This window comes from Dermacentor variabilis, chromosome 8 (genome assembly GCF_050947875.1).
Source record: "Dermacentor variabilis isolate Ectoservices chromosome 8, ASM5094787v1, whole genome shotgun sequence".
In the NCBI taxonomy this organism is placed as follows: Eukaryota; Metazoa; Arthropoda; class Arachnida; order Ixodida; family Ixodidae; genus Dermacentor; species Dermacentor variabilis.
Genome location: NC_134575.1, coordinates 137823037 through 137842335, shown reverse-complemented (window position 1 = coordinate 137842335; position 19299 = coordinate 137823037). Strand labels below are relative to the sequence as shown.

General features: G+C 44.4%; 1 protein-coding gene across 2 annotated transcripts in view; it reads left to right on the top strand.

The window, feature by feature from the left end:
* The window catches only part of Ccz1 (vacuolar fusion protein CCZ1), a 90895-nt gene that overhangs the window by 38076 nt on the left and 33520 nt on the right, over positions 1 to 19299 (top strand). For both annotated transcript variants that reach the window (XM_075702917.1, XM_075702918.1), the window contains exons 8-10: positions 2855 to 2992; positions 8854 to 8996; positions 16265 to 16376. In XM_075702917.1, coding sequence (XP_075559032.1) covers positions 2855 to 2992; positions 8854 to 8996; positions 16265 to 16376 — 393 coding nt within the window. The remainder of the gene's footprint in view (positions 1 to 2854; positions 2993 to 8853; positions 8997 to 16264; positions 16377 to 19299) is intronic.

Genomic DNA, 19299 nt, shown 5'->3' with positions numbered 1-19299 from the left:
TCATTTCTATGTCCTGATGCAGTTTTGCGATCGTGGTGAGATGCAGATCCAACTCATGTTAATTTCATCATTGTAGCGTCCAAAATTGGTAAATTTGCAATTCAAAATGGTGAAATGGTCATATCGGAAAAAAAGAAAGAGAAAGGGAGAGGCTTAGTTGCGTGTGTATACAGGAAAAGAAAGAGATTGAAAGAAGAAACCAGTCACAAAACACAAAGGACAAGAGGAGAGGTTGTGGTGTGAACCTCTCCTTTTGTCCTTTGTGTTTTGTGACTGGTTTTTTCTTTCAATCTCTTTCTTTTCCTGGCCACAATATGTCCACCCCTCAAAAATGTCTGGGCAGATCCCTGGTCTTGTCCTACAATCAAACTCGGTTATATCGAACTTGAAACAAAAAAACAGCTATCAGTTCAATATAGGCATAATTCAATATACGGTATTTACTTGATACTAATGTGCCCTTGATTGTAATGCACACCTGTTTTCCGTGACCTAAAGAAAGAAAAAAAAGACGCCCTTGATTGTAATGTGCACCCATTTACTGTGACCTAAAAAAAGAAAAGTCCTTTACAGTACTGTGCACCTCATTCTGTCATACAGAAATACAACTTTCTCTCATTTTCCCGATGCATAAGAGTTGCGATAAATAAAAAAAGTCACAGTTTCGCCCGAAAGGCGAAGCATCGATTACAATACCAAATTAGTAGACAGCTATACGAAAAGTAAGGATAGTACTTTTGTATGCTTTATAAACGTTTAAGTATTTGCTTACTAACAAAATTAACAAGCATGATGTCATGCGCACACAAGCAAACATGAACACGTCTCACTCAGTGACTGCGGAAACTCTTTAAACTCTGGAGTGAGGAAGTGCGGTAGCAGGAGCGAGGGAATTGGTTTTTGTGCGGCGTCTCGCTTCGACGCGAACTAAGCGACGAGAACACAGTGTGTGCACCTAGATGCATAGACTCTTGTCTCCGTTGCAGATCACTTTCAAGATAGAGGCCGCACGGCTGCAACGTACGTAGCAGCCGCCAGTATAGAACGGCTCTCCTGTTTACGCCAGTCCCACATGCAAGTTTCAGGAACTCCAAACGCCTGTGATGCTGCCCGATTTCCGTCTGTCTCTGCACACGTGATCACTTTCCTTTTAATTGTGGCATCGTGATGAACTCGGCATGTCTTTGCAGTCGGCACTTCCATGCTGATAGAGCAAACGCAGAAAACGAGAAGACAGACAGTGCACTAATCTAAGCCAAAGGAAGCACTGCCTAAGCACACGTACTCCAGCACATGGAGAAAGCTACGGCAGCTAGGCTCGAAGTGCATATGAGGTGGCCATTTCAAAATGTCGGTTACGATATGGTAACATAGATTTAGGGTCGTACTCGATTGTAACGCGCACTAAATTTTTGGACCCGCTTTATGGGAAAAAAGTGCAAGTTTAGATTTGAGTAAATATGGTAAGCCTGCTAAAAAATTGGACGTCATAAAAGCACATACCATTTATAAAATCACTTTATTAATGAAACTAGCTTAGTTTTGCATGAAATAGTCCTGTATCTTCTTCTTGCGCGACTTTGCTGCCTGCGACAGCATACACTTCTCCACATTGTCTAAAGAGTTGGAGCTGCTGAGGCTGCAACCTTCCACATTCATGCAGAAGCGCTAGACTAGTGCGAGTGCGCCAATCATTTCGGAGGATGTGGGTGAAGGACCATCGTTGCTTTCCTCATTGTACCCGCTTTCATTTGCGCTCAGTACGATGTCTGCAATGTAGTCTTTCTTTTTGGGCTCTCCCGTGGTCGTGGCACCTTCATCCGCTCTCACAAACTCGTCCACTATTTATCCGTCAGTGGCTTCTGGAAATTCTGACAGCTCACTCCAAACTTCGGCAACACTGGCAATGGCTTCATCACACTCATCGGAATTTTCAGAGTCATCACCAGGCACGCGGAAGCCAGCACATTGGAAGCAATTTCGGATGAACCACTTGTACACAGCTGCCTTGACGTCTTATAAATGGCCGCCGTTTGATGGGTCTTATACATGGGTCATTTGTCCGCTTTGGCCCTAATCTTCCCCTTATTCTTCAATATCATGCTGAGAGTTCTTGTTTTCTTGTATGCTGTGACGACATCTGACTTCTCACCGCATTTGACTCGATTTATGATTTCAGCTTCATGGCAAAAGGCAAATTCTGCCCCTTCGTGCTAGCCATCATGGCAACATTGCAGGAGAAGGCCCACAAGGTGCAAACACAATGAATGAGAAAAGCAACAATACAACTTGCACTTGCACGGCTTGCACTGCATGATGAGGGCACAAGAGTCTCTGATTGGCTGTCTGAGCAAGCGCTACGGGTGTTCTGGGATCATTTTTTTGCAGGGCGGTGTCGACGGCTCACCTGACGCGGCACGGTGACAGTAGAGAGGATGGGTGGATAAAGCCGCGCCACCGGTCTAAAACACTTTTAAGACTTGTCGGCAAGGTTCCCTTCCGTCGGGAGGGAAAGCCAACTTCTGGGGGCTTTTTTTGCACCGCTTGACGTTATTTACATAGGGAGCCACTGCTATTTTTGTTCGATATAAGCGTAATTTTTGCTTTATATACACATTGTAACTGTACCTTGTCCAGAAATTCTTCTATATACAGGATAATTCTATGTAAACGGGTTCGATATGGTCGGGTTCGACTGTGTATAATTTAATCTATCATTTCAGACTAAAGCTTCCCTTCAGATAGCTTCAAACTTGTGCATTGGACCTGCATAATCTTTGTACCTGTTTTTTAGTGGAATGTTGAGCAGGGAAACAACTTGTCTCATGCCTCATTCTCTGTTGCTTCTGTACAGGAGTGGCCTGGAGCAAGGGGACATGCAGGTGCTCTACCAGTATCTGGTGCACGATGTGCTGCAGAGCACTGTTGAGAGCGAGCTGCTTCCAGGTTGCACCTTTGCACCGAGGCCAGCAACAGGTGCCACCCAGTGCAGGTGACACCCTGGCAATGCTTTATGTACTCTGTTTCATACATAGCAGGCAATGAAGCTAACTGCTTTGATTTGTGATGAAAAGTAAAGCTTCTAATGAGAAAGAATGGCGTAGGTATGCATCATATAATTCTATGTAACATTTCACCTTATGCAGTCAGCGTCCAATTTTGCGGACTCCCTAGGGACGACGAAAACATCCAATATGTCGGGCAGTCCGATAAAACAAATGCATGGTGTTAACTGCTCTGAAGGGCTCAAATCTACACAGCAAGCAGAAAATAGTTTTAAGGACCTCAGTACTCATACTGTGGCAGGACATGGGGGGGTGCGTGCGTGTTTAATTAAGGGACACATTTTATGTCCAGTGACAGTGGCCACTTTGCGCCGTTGGAATGCTTCACCGAAATACAGTGTATATGCTTGACTGCGTAACATAGCCGCTATATTGTGGCGAAACACACTTTAGGGTACCAGCATTATGCAGCACTTTAGGCCCTCATCTTGCTTTCCACGATTACATGCCATCAACAAAGATGACAAAAGCAAAGCTGGCGCTATTGCCAGCTATGAAAAACATGGCACCGAATATCCAGAATCTTGCTAGCAAACATCGAAGCAGCTAGACCTAACAATAGCATAAAACTACTGCGGCTGCCGGTCTATCAGCGTGCAAGAGCACTGTTTCAAGGCTGGGACATAATGAGAATGGTGGTGGTGGTGGCTTCAATTAGTGCCGTTTCGTACATGCAGAGAGGGCAAAAAATATGAAAAATCGGACGTTAAAGAGTTCAGCGTCCGAATTTATTAACATCCTTATATGTTGACTCTATGTGCTACGTGGCGGTGCTGCGAAGGGTGTCCAAATTATCAGGCATGTCCAAAAAATCGGTCGATGACTTTAATAGCAGAGCATGGTCTAGTTATTACATGGAAGGCATCGCACATCTACGCTTATTTACCACTGAATGAGTGACCAGTGGCCTCAACGCACTGCTCATGTTTGCAGCAAAAGCACAATACTGTGCGTACTGGAAGCACAAAAATGCATAAATAATGGATGATTAGATGCAACTTTGCACCTACAAGTTGTAGTTGCAGTATATAAAGTAATTATTCTGTAAAAGACATCTCAGATCGAAATCTACCATGCTGCGAAACACACACTTGTGTAGCTTTCACAGCGTTGCCTGCTAAGTTTGAAAAGGAGTAAGAGACTCACTGACCATTACAATAGCTGCATCTTGATACAGTGAACTCTCACTTGAGCGAACTTCAAGGGACCGAACGAAATAGTTCACTTAACTGAAAGTTCACTAAACTGAATATTCACTAGACCAACATAAGACATGGCATACAGAGACAAAAGTTTTAAGTGCAATTCATGCAGCAAAAGACATGGCATCCATAGTGTTAGAAATGTGTGAAATGGAATTTGTACATATCAACAAGTACAAGGTTCATAACAGTTATAATGCTGCCTTTCTCACTTAGAAAAAAAAATCTGTAATCTTCTTCTGCACTTGTACTTTTAAAGCACAGGAAGTAACAAAACTGTCCAAAGAGTCAATGTTTTTGTACACTTCTTCTGGCACAGCTTGCTGTTGAGAAACAAAGTCTCACAACTTTACATTATACCCTACAACCTCAGCTAGAGTTATAGGGCTTGAAACTGGCTCGGCAGCTGCCTCTTCTTCATCTCTTCTTCATCTTCTTTGCCTCTTCTTCGAAAGAAAGAGACGACGACCATGCCACGACTAGCCGGTTGGAAAAAAACACACACCACGTGGATTATGGTGTGACAGATCGCCGCTTTGCTCTGGCGGTGTTGTAAGTGCCAGCGATGTTAGTTTGTTCATGGCCTCCGAGATTTCATGCTTGCTCGTTTTGTGCGGGCAATCTCGGAGGCCATGCCTCGTTACCGTTCGTTTTCCGCGCCGCCACTTTGCCCCAGGGGCACTGTAGCGCCAGCGACATTACATTGCCGCTGGAGCGGCAGTTTGATGTGGGCGGTCATCGGTTCTGATCGTAAAAATAAGCCTTGGTCGTCTGAGCGAGTTCACTAAACTGAAATATTGACTGTTCCGAAATTCGTTTAAGTGAAACATTTTTGCATAGAATTTATAAGAAAACTGCCGGGGATTTTTAAAAAGTTCGTTATTCTGAAATATTTGACTAACCGACGTTCGTGCAACTGAGAGCTTACTGTAGTAGGGAAGTGCAATGATACACATCTAACACACTGAGTTCAACCCTAGGTTTTTGAAACTACCGTGTTTGAGTGATTGTAGCACAAGTTTTTTTCTTACTTTCATTGCTTAAACTCTACCATCGCATTACATTCGAATACAGTAGACTCTCATTAATTCAAACTTGAAGGGACCTCGGGATTTTGTTTGAATTATCAGGAAGTTTGAATTATAAGAAATTCTCTTATATATGATTCTGGGCATGATGACAGTGCACATTATGCTTACGCATCCATTTCAATCACATCCTTAAGAATTTCCACGCTTTAACTACAAAAAATAGACAGAGAGCAGAGGTGAAAGGTCCACAACTAGTTTCTTGGCCACCTACTGGTAACCAAACCTTTGAAGAAACAAAGCTGGATCCGTATTACGAGTTTGGTCATTGTCATCCAATAGGGTCATGCCAAAAAAAACTTTCAAAAATGACCGAACTCTGAATACAGACCCAGAGGTGAAAAGTCCACAACAATTGCCATCTATTGCTGACCAGACCTTTTAAAGAAATTGTGAATGGTCAATTGCTTCGTAGCTACATATGCCTTCAGCACAACGCTCTCTATGCCAGTAAGAGCAGCCAATTCGTTTTGAGAGCTTTTTGTTGCTGTCAGAAACTTGTGGACCTGAGCAATGTAGTGGAAGGCCTGTACAGTTGTCACATTGGGTTGCTCTTCAAACTCCTCCTCTTCACTATCGCTGCTGCATTGTGGTGGCAGCAGCTCGGCTCTGAAGTCGTCGAGTGTGTCCTCCCTGCGCACACACAGGTTGTCATCAGCAGCTGCATAATCGCTGAGGTCGGCAGCTATGTTGTGCGCTTGCAGAGCAGAAAGCACTATGCTTGCGTCGTCATCCTCGCAGCAATCTTCAGCTTAACTTTGGTGGCAGCCGGGCAAAGTGCCAATGCTGAAGCCAGGGATGCAGAAAGCATGCTGGAAACAATTTTGTATTGTTGTTGACGTTATAGTGTTCCATGTGTCGGCGAGCATCCCCAACGATGAGAGCAGTGTTACATTGTATGGCATGGAATTTTCCATACATAGCAACATTCTGTTGAGCAGCAGCTTCCTGTAATTCATCTTCAAGCATATTATTATGCCTTGATGCAGTGGCTGGAGGACAGCTGTTGTGTTGGGAAACGAAAATTCGAGGTGAATTGCTTCCAGCCTCTCCACGTCGCCATGTGCAGGGCAGTTGTCAACGAGGTCCAATATTTTTCTTTTTGCCCTCTACATCTGCCCATCCAGTTTGCCGAGCCATTCCTCAGATAAGGAGTGAGTCCAAGCGGAACCGCGGAACTTCCTTTGCGTCATTTCGAAAGGACTTTCATTTCTCAGAGGGCTTTCGAAGGCACAGGCACACAAGCATCCTTACATGACGAATGAAGTTATCATTACATATAACATAGCGCAGATGAGGCTCCACTCGGAAGACACTGTGGAAAGCGCCTCCAATCCACCAGCTCCCCCCCCCCCCTTTTTTTTTTCGCCACAGCACGGCATGTTGACACGCGATCGTGCGGTGTGGTGCACATCGTTCTTGTGCCAGTGGCCCGCGTGGTTTTGATCACTTTGTCAAGTGCAGGCAGGCAATCAGCTTTAGACTAATTCTGAAGGCTATTCTATTCGTGGATATTTTCCAATATGGACACACAAAAAGTATGAATTAACCGAATGACGGAGATTGAATTAAGCTGCTATTAAATACATTGAAAACATAGCGGGTCAACCAAAAATTTGAATTTTTTTTTAATTAACCAAAAGTACATATTATCAGAGTTTGAATTATCGCTAGTCTACTGTAACAACAAAATTGGTATTTCAAGACACATTCTAAATCCCGAGGGCTTTAGCGTTACATTGGCAACCTGTACCTTTACGTCTCAATTCAATCCATAGACAAGTCGACCAAAGTGAGAACTTGTTTTTTGTTCGAATCGTATTCGAATCAACATAATTTTCACTTTGCTTGTGACTGGTGTTACGATTATGGTGCTGCAGTACATTGCAGCATTTCACACCTCGACATCGTTTATTCGCGATGTGACGGTGGTGCAGTGCATTTGGTAAGACGCCTGCTTCAAGAGACGAGCAATCTTGAAGGCCAAAGAGCTGGAAAACTTCGCCGCGGCTCGGCAGCTCGATGTCAAGTCGATAATTCGCAGATGATAGGACCGCTCGGAAGGGCTCTGTGGACCTCGTAGTGTTTTGGTACTGCCCCCAAATGAAACGATTACTAAGTGCTTAATCTCAAACGAGCTTGACAGCACGGAAGATGATTTGATTCTAGGTTCCACTTTAGTTCCACTTTAGCACTTTCAGAAATAGTGTCGCTTTTGCAAGGCTTAGCTCGTCCCAGCACCGAATCCCAGAAGTATATGGCTACACAGCCGACAGCACTCTTGGAACTGATTGGGAACTTGGCAAAGCAACTTGCTGGGCACGTGTCCAGTGGCTAAATTTTGCTAAAGTGGAACTGTCTCCAAAATGATCGGCCTAGAATACCACCCGAGGAAAGCTCTGCTTCCTCCTGAGATGGCGATGATGAGTGAAAAGAATTCATTTCCAAATTGTGATTCTGTGAATAACGGAACCATTTCTTATTCCATTTGTCTTGTGTTACACTTGCAGCTTCTTTTTTTCACATCACTAGAAGGTCAGCACTCACGTTACATTCGAGTAAATACAATAACCCTTTGTCCTAGCTTTCTGACAATTTTTTCACTTTCTTTTACCTCAGTTTACATTTGCATACCTTGTCATATTTCAGCCATTATTGTTCAAGAACTCCCCTTTACAATGATTTTGTGTTTGAATGTTGTGGGACAGCCTCGCGGGCCTGTCTTTATTCTTCAAAATATAACATCAGAACCAGGAACTGAGAAGTGTACTTCTTTCTGAGCCATGTTATACTTCTTGTGCAGTTTATCAATACAAAGTTTGCATTTCCTTGTGTAAGACAAAATTTTTTTACTATATTTTCCTTAGACAAGTCGAGATTCAAACTCTTTGCCGACCTCCTTATGTGTCAGCAAACTAGCTTGATGTATTTAAACTTGCAGTGCATTAATATATGTTGTAATGTATGTTTATACTTTGCTACTCATTTATACTGCATGTGAATCTGTATGTTGCAAAGTGTTTCTACAAATGGATTGAATATGTATGTTAAAACGCATATGTTTCTTTTGTTCATGCATGACTGCTGTATTTCCTGTTATATCTGTAAATGTTGCCCAACTTCCTTCTCTTACACCCTATAGGCCTTAAAGGTTTAAATAAACACATAAATAAATATCAAATAAAAAGAATAATATATTGGTGGTGCAAGAATATGGATAAGACCAAACCACTGCTTGCTCAACTCACAAGGAGATTCCAGCTAATGGCATGCGAAGTGAGCACCTCTGTCTTTAGCATTAGTAAAAGAAATTGTGGCATCCTAAGGAGCGTCAGTGGTTTCTTTTTAATCCGTAAAGGTTGCAAATACGTTCTTAATGCAAACATTCGGTTGAGTAGATGCCGAGAACAATTTTTGTTGTTGTTGTGGTTTTCTTTTTTAAATAGGAGCTTTCTATGTGAAGCTTTATGTCTCAAGACTTCCGCCATGACTGTGCAGGTTCTTGTACGGTCCAGTCGACGAGGAAGAGACTCTGTCACGGACTCAGCGGATATATGTGTCCGACTCGTTGGGCCAGCGTGAGCAGTGTCACCTGCTGATCTTCAGGGCGTACAGCTCCACTGTCTGCCTCCTGGTCAACGGTGAGGGGCCTTCGTGTGAAGCTGCAGCATAGGGGCAGGGACTGGTTTGGCCTGTGGGGAGTACGTCTGCAGTACCCCTTCGAGCAGGATGAAAAGGGAACACCTAAATTGCTATCAAGAGGATATAATCACGGGGAAACACAAGTGCTCTATGCAAAAGTCTTGAAAAAGTGTTCAACCATGTAAAAAAAAAAAGAAAGTAAATCCAGTCCCTAAAAGGAATCAAACAAGGGCCTGCAGCATGCTAAGCAAGTACTTGTCCTCAGAGCCACACCAACAGCTGAGAAGAGGCAGAAAAACATTCCACAATAGAGCAAAAGAGCACCGCTACCATTATGCTGCATTTGAATCGCGATAGTTTGACCGCGAAAGGGCTAGAAAACTTGTTCATATTAAATGAAGTTTGAATTAAAAGAAGCTAATTCAATGGAGTACTTACCTGCAGTGGCGCACGTACACTGAGCTAACACACGAGTCGGAAGTTCCAGAAGGTTTACTCACACGTGTTTGCAAATTGCAGTCAACATTCGATTTTTCAGACTCTCTAGGGGCCACAAAGACGTCCAAAAAATCGGGCGGTCTGAACTAATGCATGCATGCCTTGTACTGTCCCCAAGTGCACAAATCACCACAGGCACATCTGAAATGGCTGTAAAGGCCTGCTAGTATACTTATTAGACGTTTCGGTGCTCATACTGTGATAGGAGACTGCGGGGTCACGCGTGTGTAATTAAAGGAAACATGCCAGGTTCACTGACAATTGCCCCCTTCTAACTTTTGGTATGCTTCACTACCTAACACAACCATATTGGGCCGAAGCTGACTTTCGAGACCCGGCATTATACAACGCATCATGCTTTCCGCACTCCGAAGCCATTGGCGAGTATTACAAAGGTGGAGTCGGCGCCATTGCTAACAGCGGCAAAATGTTTCAATGTGAAACATTGCCCCAAACAGCTAGAAGCTTGGTAGCGAACGTTGTAGCTAGGCCTAGCCTTGCTGCACTATGGCTACAGCTGCCAACGGATCTGCATGCGATAGCGCCGGCTCTAGGCGGCGAGATAATCGAAATGGCGGTGTTGGTGGCGTTGAGTAATGGCATTTCAGACCTGTGGTCATGGAAAAACGTCCGGAAAATTGGACGGCAAAGGTTTTTTCGTTGTTACGTATCCAACGGCAGCAGGCGGGGCAATCTTATCTGCAGATTCCAGCGTAGAATGCGACCAGCACCGTGAATTTTACAGCTCGTCCAAAGCTACCCATTTCGGAAGGCATTCAAGAGGATGACGCTTCTTGAACAACTGGAGGCGGGAACAGGTAGGCAACAATGGCAACAAGATTGTCCAAGCATAGCACTGAAGTGTTTTGCAAGATCACATTGTCCTTGCGCTTGGAAAAGACGTTGAGGTGCATGGTGGCACAGGCGGGCAAGTTGAGCTAGACATCGCAGAAAGGGTGGAGAAGGCACTGAGCGTCTTCAGGCTCGAAGAACAGGCCCGTGGAGCGGTGGGATCTTATCTGCAGATTCCAACGTAGAATGTGACCAGCACTGCGAATGTTACAGCGTCCGAAATTTTAGACATTCTTATACATTGACTCTATGGGGTACAGGGCAGTGCCACAAAGGCATCTGAATTATTGGGCATGCCCGAAAAATTGGACACCCGTCACTAACAGAAGTAATTGGTGATGCGCGCCTGCACACACCTGCGCACAAATTTCCGGGGCGTTGTGGGTTCTCCTAGCTCTTCCTTTGTGGGGAAGTCGGAGGAATGCTGGTCGAAAGTGCCGCCGTGTGATTTGTTGTACTGCTGAGAGCATTTGCAGAGTGCAGTATGTTCAAATTAACCGTTCGAAATGCTTGCGCGTTTGAATTACCAGGCGTTTCATACATATAACTTTAACGGGACCACTGTGTCACTTTGAATAAACTGAAAGTTTGAATGAAGCGTGCTTGAATTAATGAGGATCGACTGTGTCAGGATATTGACGCGTATGCAGAGGACGTTTGGCTGCAGAAGCAATGAGGCTAAACAGGGCATGCCGTTACACTCCACTCAATCAGCTGTAATGGAAGTCGAATAGAGTATGTGTGCTGTGGGAGTGTGGCTCTTGCATAACTACGATGATCATCGTAGATAGGTTCTGCTGAAATTTATTTTTGCATTCTTTCTGCCATGGTAAATGTACGATCCTTATACTTCACACATCCGTCGTTGCTTATGTGTGATCTGTCAGTCCAGCCTAATTGTATTTCTCCCTAAAGTCTCTTTAATATTCAAAGTGAGATTGCAAATATTCAAAATTTTGAATTATGACTCATAACTATTCGAAATTGTCCAACATTCATTTCTGTTGGAGTGTCATACTATATGTAACACATATTGGAGTGTCAAAGGAGGCGGATAGATACAATGTCAATTAGTGTTCTGACTCATTCTGCTGTACAGGGGAGCAACTGTTCCTACACAAGCGCACTAGCTTCTGAGCAAATACTTGGGGCAGATAACTTATGCGAAATAATTTTCAATCATTCAACAAGAATGCCTTGCTTTTAAACAGTCTATACAATAGTCTTATGTTAATTCGACTTCGCCATGTCCCCTCTTAATTCAGTTTTCCGGTTTATTCAATTTTCTGTTTTATTCTATTTCTATGGGCTCAAGCTTTCACTATTTCGACCCTAAAATTCGCCTTCGCCAGGTAATTTGAACTTGACCAGTCAGTACGTACGTGCGGCCAGGGTGTCTACCAACCGAGAAAACCGGGAATTCTCAGGGATTTTGAATAGTCTGGAAATACTCAGGGGAAACTCAGGAAATTGGTCTTCTATCAGGGAAAATGATCTAATTTTATTGATAGGGTATGAAAGTCGCAGTAATGGCGGCTCGAGTAACAGAGAGGGATCGTAACGAATCATCTTTGACGCCGCATCGTCGGCTGGAGTTGCCAGCATGCAGTCAACGACCGGCTTGCCGGACGCCCGATAATTCAAACTGCTTCGTGGCACCACCACGTACCCCTAGAATCAATGTTTAAGAACGTCTGAAATTTCGGGTCCAAGAAGCCTTCGCAGACCGACTTTACGGACTTTTTGCAGTGACCGCAAGTCAGAAACGGCAATCAAAGCCACCACTGGCGCCATTTTGATTACCTCGCTGACTCAAATCGGCGCTCTCACAGGCAGTCCCGCTGGCAGCCGCAGCCAACACAGCGGCAACGCTAGGCCTAGTTGCTTTGACGTTTGCCTTTTGCCGTTCGGTACCGTGTTGGGCGCTGTCAGCAATGGCACTGACTCCGCCTTTGTGGTCCTCGCGATTGGCTTCGAAGCTCGAAAAGCACGGCGCGTTGCATGTTGGTTTGCGAAAGTCATCTTTGCTTCAATCTAGCAATGTTACGCAGAGAAGCTTAATAAGCGTGGGAAGGGACAATTGTCACAGGACACAGTATGTATTCCTTAATTATATGTGCGTGCACTCGCCATTTCCTGTCACAGCACAAAAACCGATATGCCTAATAAGTGTACTGGCATGCCTTCGGAGCTTTTTCAGATGTGCCTGTGGCAATTTGAGCCCTTAAGGACAGTAAAAGACATGCATTCATTTTTTCAAACTGACCGATCTTTTGGACGTTTTTGCGGCCCCTAGGGAGTCCAAAAAATCGGACGTTGACTGTACAACTAAGAGGATGCTTCAAATGGTCTATGGGTCGAATGTGAGGACACAAGGACGACGACAACAGAAAGGAACTACTCATTAAGAAATACAGGAAAGGAAGCGCGCCACCGCTTCTTTGGAGGAGCTGGAGCTCTAAAAGCAATGTGTCGGCTGACGTCGAGATGCAGGTGTCCCCCATCCAAACCAAAATAAACTCTTTAAAGCAGGGAAACGCAACACTCAGGAGGCGTTGTGCGGGGGCTGAGAGCATGTCAGGACAGTTAAGGTTGGCAATTACCACCTGTTGAGAGGCAATCTTAGTTATGACAAAGTTCAGGCCTCATACCTATGGGCTTGCTATCAGTTTATAGAAATAGCTCATATTGTAAAAGATTTGCTTCATTATGCATCCTTTTTTTATTCGTATTTGAGAATTTTCAAAATGGGTTTTACCATTTTTTTGAAGATATTTTATTTGCTGTGCATTTTACTAACCCCTCGCTTGTCTTTTCTTTATGAATAAAATAAACACTACTTCTTACCATTCTAACTTGATTAGGTCACTATTCGAAAATGATTAAGTCGTTTTGCTTATTTTTCCAACATGCTTACTAGGGAGTGACAGCATCGATCAGCATGGTGTCAGCCCGTCTTGACATAAAACAAAGTTCTGTGTCACTCAGGAAATTTTGCAAAGGCACCCAGGGAAAACCTGGAAAACTCAGGGAATTTGAAAATGTGAATTTGGTAGACACCTTTCGTGCCTGACCCCTATGGTGACATTTATGGCAATCCCTTTAGTGACAGCGTCTGTCTCGGTGGAGCTTGGGAGAATGCACTAAACACACATCTGTCGAAAATGCCTACTTTCAGTCTGGACTACGAAGATCTTAATGCAATAACCACAGCTCACAATGTCTGATTGCAGCATTTATCTGATTCTAACATGAGCCTTTTCTTTCTTCTTCATGAAAATTGGGCCGAAACTTGCCTTGCTGTGCAATTATATAAAACCAAAGCTGCCTTCATAGCATACGTTTCACAGCGTAACACTAGTGTACTGTGGCGAAGCTTACTTTAGAAAAACCGGATGCCATTGTGCAACACATACTAAACCCTTGCCCATTTTTCTTGCTAAAAAATTGGGTGCGCATTAGATTTATCGCTGTTAAACACTGTTCCAAAGCAAGGACTTTCTCCTGCATGTTTTCTATGACGAGATGTTGGTTCTTGTGAAGCAGGTCCTTGGATGGTTCCTCCATCAAGAGTCATTTGGAGGCGCTACTGGGTCGTAACTGAAAGAACTTGATGTACAGTCCTCTACAAATTGGAAGGCAAAACCTGAAATTGGCCTGGACATGGAGCAGTCAATGGAACTGTGGAATCCTATAGAGAAGGCATTTTACATCGGGGCAAGAGCATTTTCCTTAGCTTGTGCGAAGTACCTGATCTCAAGGCTGCCACTAGACAACAAGCTGTTGTTTCTGTCAAGGTTTTTAAACCCAGCCATAGAAGGGAATTCTTTCACACCTTCACTTTGCTATGTGGCTAATGCTCTGCCTCGGGTCATTCCACCCAGCAATGTGTCATCGCTCACTGACGAGTGGAATCCCCTGATCTGCGAAACCAGTGACTGGGAATTGCCACCTAATGTGGTCACCCATTGGGCAAGCGTGTTTGCATTTCAGACACCTGCTGGTCATGCTAAATACCCAAAGCTTGCTAATCTTGTCAAAACAGCCCTGTCACTACCTCACGGGAATGCAGATTGTGAATGAGGGTTCAGCAAAAACAAGCTTACAATCCATGAACGAAGCACTTTGCCTATAGTAAGCATTTCCAGCCTTTGTCAAACCAAGGCCTTTATGAAGAGGTACAATGGAGATGCTATAAAGGTGCTTCAGACCAGGAACATTCAAAGAAGCGTTGAAAATCCTACAGGGCGTACTGGGAGTGAATCGAACGAGAAAAGACTGCAATGTCCCAGAAGCGAAAGCATGAGGAGGAGGAGCCAACTGAATACTGTGAGCGAAAGAAGCTGATCAACGGGAAGTCGAGCCGCCAAAACCAACTGTCGTCCCTCAAAGCTCTACTTGCAAGTGCACAAGCACTTATAAGAAAATGTCTGGCTGCCAGGGACATAGACAAAGTAGAGAATGGCAATATTTTGCTCGGGGATGTGAACTCTAAACTGCCCTCTGTGCTTGAGTGAATCAAAGCAGTTGACCTAGCTCTTTCGTCTATGAAGGCCAACTGAATCTTTAAGGTGGTGTTTGTGTGCAGACCTCATTATGTGGCTCTATTCATGTTTTTAATGTTTAGCGGCGAGGTCTTTGTATTTCGTATGGTAGTAGCTAGTTGCTTCTGGTACTACATTGCTGCAAGCCAATTATCACCTGTGATTTTTTTTGCACTGATGTGTGCTCTTACACACTGTCATAGTAATCTATGTAGGTGATGTAGCAAAGTGAAATGGCTTTGTTCAGTTCACTTAAAGTTCTTCCCCATCATGTTGTGCTTTCTTTCTGTTTTCAACTGAAATTAATAGCTAATCTAGTGCAACTACTGTTTGTAGTAGCTGCCATTTGTTTATTATTATTTTATGAACATGAGCAATAATTTTTTTATGTATTGCACTCCTTTATAATTCTGGCCATTGAAATAGAGAGTCAATATTCATGCATTTTCTGAATTAGTTGCTATTAAAATAAATGCTCTCAGTTACATCTAATGCCTTCAGTGGGCTCCAAAAGTGCTCAGAAATAGACCCTAAATTGCTCCAAACCTGCTTCAAAACGGGGTTTTCACTGCTCCAAAGTTACTCCAAAATGACACTTTTGCTGCTCCCATGCCTGCTCCAAAAACTAGAGCCTTCTTCCACCCATGTGCTTTGCTTGAGAGCTTTAATGCCATTTCTGCATTAGTTTTCTACTTTGCACACAGAAAGTTGGTGTGCGTTTGATTCAGGGGCAAATATACTGCTAAATAGGTGGTTTGTTCTGGTGTTATTTCTGCATCTTGTTTAGTTCAACCCTCGGGATAATTTGAGCAATTTCAATTGTCCCATCAAGGTCGAAACAACGGAAGTTTTGTATTAGTATTTTTCTTGTTGAACACGAAGCAATCAATTATTTAACCACTATCGCCATATTTACGTCCCTCTAAAATATTGTGTGCTACTATACTATCACACTTCTCTACTTCAATGAGCGCAGCACACTATACGTGCAACTGCATCTGGTGGTGTGCCGTCCTCTTCTTTCATTACCATCATTGCCATGGTCTACCATATAACAGGATCTAATGGTTTCTCATCCAGTTTGAAATGTCCAATAGTGAACGGCATTACGTGCAAGTTTCATATCATGTAAAGATGCATCCTGTTTATTTCACCAAGTGGACTGCAGAGATATTTAAATTTTACTTTGTTTCAAAACAAGAAGTATCTGATGTTCGAAAATTATTTTTTTTTGAATGTTCATATTCAGTTTAGATTGAAAGTCTCACTGTTTGAACCCACCTAATTCAAAGTTGAATGTGCAACATGTGCCATCATGCTTACTGGCCGTCATCATTGCACTCTTCAGTGTTTACCTTCTCGTGCTGCTGCAGTGAGCCATGAGCTGACGGTGGCATTCCTCAAGAGCCTCGAGAACTACCTCTCCACCGAATTCGTGGCACTCGCCAATGAGATCGGCAAGCAGTGTACCAAGCTGTCCAGCCTGTAAGCCATTGTTTGAAATCATTCTCTAGGCAGCTACAGCAATTAACCCTTTGTAACCCATGCTGCTCGTATTCAAAGAAGCAGATATGTAATGGTTGACTTTCAATTGCAGCGTTTCAAGTGATACAGAGAGAAATAAGGTTTCTTAGTTGAACCTCATCTATTAAAGGGCCCCTGAAACGGTTCGGACAAATTTTGTAGATGCGTAGGGTACAGCTTAAGTAGAACATTCGCACAACAATTTAAGTGAAGCGTTACGTATTAATGGAGCTACAAGCGATTAGAAGTTACCCTCCTCCCCAGCCACGCTTTTCCTCCTCAACTCGTTCGCCGAGCGAGCGGGGCTAAGCTCCGCCTTCACTGGTACTGCGTCACGATGCGACGTCACATCGTCCACTTCCGGTTGTTTTGGAGCCCGCCCCCGCCCGCGCGAAACTTCTCCGCTAGCCGCTTGGCTGTCGACCTCAAGCGAGAGCTATCGAAGCTGCGTGCGTTGTTGCGAGCATTCTGTCGTAGCGCCGAACGTGTCTGGTATTCCGTTAACCACAGGCAAGCTGGTCATTTCGGCAAATGACTGGAGGCATAAACTCAAGCTGATGAAGGAACTTTGGCGTAGACGTACGTGAGCGGCCTGATCGGTCTGCACGGTCCAGACACTTGTTGGCGCAGCGCTTAACCAGCCAAACAAAGCGTTAATAATGCTCTAACCAAGTGTAAAACATTTTAAACATTTATAAAAACAACGTGTTGATGATTACACTCCTGCGAAAAATACGCACCAGCAGCAAAGAAGAATGCGCTTCGTTGCTGCTACTGTGTATGGTTGAGCTCTCTGCCACCAGGTGGCTGCACCGTGCAGACCATACATATTTGCCCTTCTGCTCATCTCGGCTCATCCCGTTACGGCACAGTCAAGCGGCCAGACCCTGCCCCCTTGCGCTTAAGTTTGCCCTAATACGGGACTCGCGAAACGCTATTGCGTTAGTAATCTTCCGGTGTAAAGTGACGGCCACAAACGCGCAAATCCTGGCGCCGATCGTAAAGCGGCAGTCCGATGCGCAGCAGCCAGTTCGCTCGTACGCTGCCTTGCAGAGGGACACGATGTCGCAGCTTGACATATTGCCAGTCGCTACGTTTGCAGTCCACAAGGCAACAAAGTTTAATCATAGTGCTCGCGAAAAGACTGAGACCAACTCTGACCGCGGAGCTCTCGTCAAAATGGAGTACGTTGTAACACAAGCAGACGACACTTGCTGTGTGCCGGAAGTGCTTAAGTGTACTGAAAAATTGTTCTTGTGCATTCTCTTTATGCTACTTTCTTTTTATAAAAACAAATTAACTAACATTCCAACTATTACGACGATCATTTGTTTACCATAAAGTTGGAAAAATTATCGCTCACGCGCCCTGGTCAGCCAATCGGATAGCTCGCCCCACTGACGTCATATGGGTGATTTCGGTCATATGGGTAGGGGCGGCTTAAAATTCCACCGAGCACTGCGCTGCGATCGGCAGCGATGTGCATATTGAAAACCTTATAATAAATTACACGCTTTACGCAGAGCACTTAGATGTGTCAATTAATGATCAGAAGGACCTACTCTAACGACTCAGTACGTTTGTAGAAAAATCGTCAAAAGCATTTCAGGGTCCCTTTAAAGAAAATGAACGTACACGTACGTGTATGCTAGGAATACAGGGTTACCCTTTGTGGAACCTTTTGAAACAGTTTGCTGGTCCATTTCATTCAATGCAGAGATACACCTTGCACATTTTGTACTAAAGCTTTCTTCTGCATGTGGCATGTAGTTAAACCTCAATATAAAAAACTTCAGTATATTGAAATTCTCGATATAACTAAGTACAGTTGAACCCACTTATAACGATACCGGTTTCAACAATATATCAATTATAACAATGAGAAGCTGCTGCACCATCATCTTTTGTATGCCTTGCATAGTAAAATAACTCGCTTGCTATAATGCCCCGATGCCACATTATCAGTTATAACGATGAAGTCTGGCTGCCTGGTGTGCGAGCCAAAAGGTAATGAAATGCGAAATCTTTGAAAAGAATAAAAGAAAACGAGAAATTAGAGCTGCTGCACGATCATTTTCCAGCCTTCATACGCCTCTCTCCTGTCGCCCTTCCGCCTCTCCGAACACTAATGGGCTGTGGCCATATCTCTACACCACGCCACCCTCCGAAACGCGAATGGACCGCACCAACTGCGCTACTCGCATCTTGCTCACTGGCTCCTCATTCAGCGCAGTTCTGCAAACAGTGTAATCGCCCATGTTTGTCTTTGTTGGTTGCGTCGAAATCGTTCCTGGCCACGTAGTTTCTCAGCCTCTTTTGACTCGCCACCAAAGCAGACGATGACTGACCCGCCCACTGATAATCGGCAATGCACGACATTGCCGGTGAAAAGAAAGCATACGGTTATAGATTTGGAAACTAAGTGCTTCTAACTGATGAGGCGATGGTGCTTGCATCGGATAGCAACGGCGACGATGGCAACAATGATGCGGTAGAGCAGGCTGCCTTAACATTGTCCTCACAGTAGGCCCGGCAGATGCTTCAGTCCCCCTCTGGGGCTTCCTTTTCGCGAGGAACCGTCCGCTGCACTACGTGGAGCACCTGGATACCTTGGAGAAGGATGTTGGCAAGGCTGACGGACATAGGGTTTTCTCGTGCAATGCAGTGCGACGTACGTGGCGAGGCGCTAGTGGCCATCTCGCCTCAGCATTTCTTCTGGATTTCTCAAGCTGACAGGCCGCCGCGGCAGCCTCCTCTCATTCTTGAACAGGCCCCTTTTTGGCCCACCAAAGTGCCTCCTCGGCAGTGCTCGCATATCGCTTGCCACTCGTGACCCCTCTTGGCAGTTATAGCAGTGCCGTTCTTTAACGCCGACAGCCGCGGC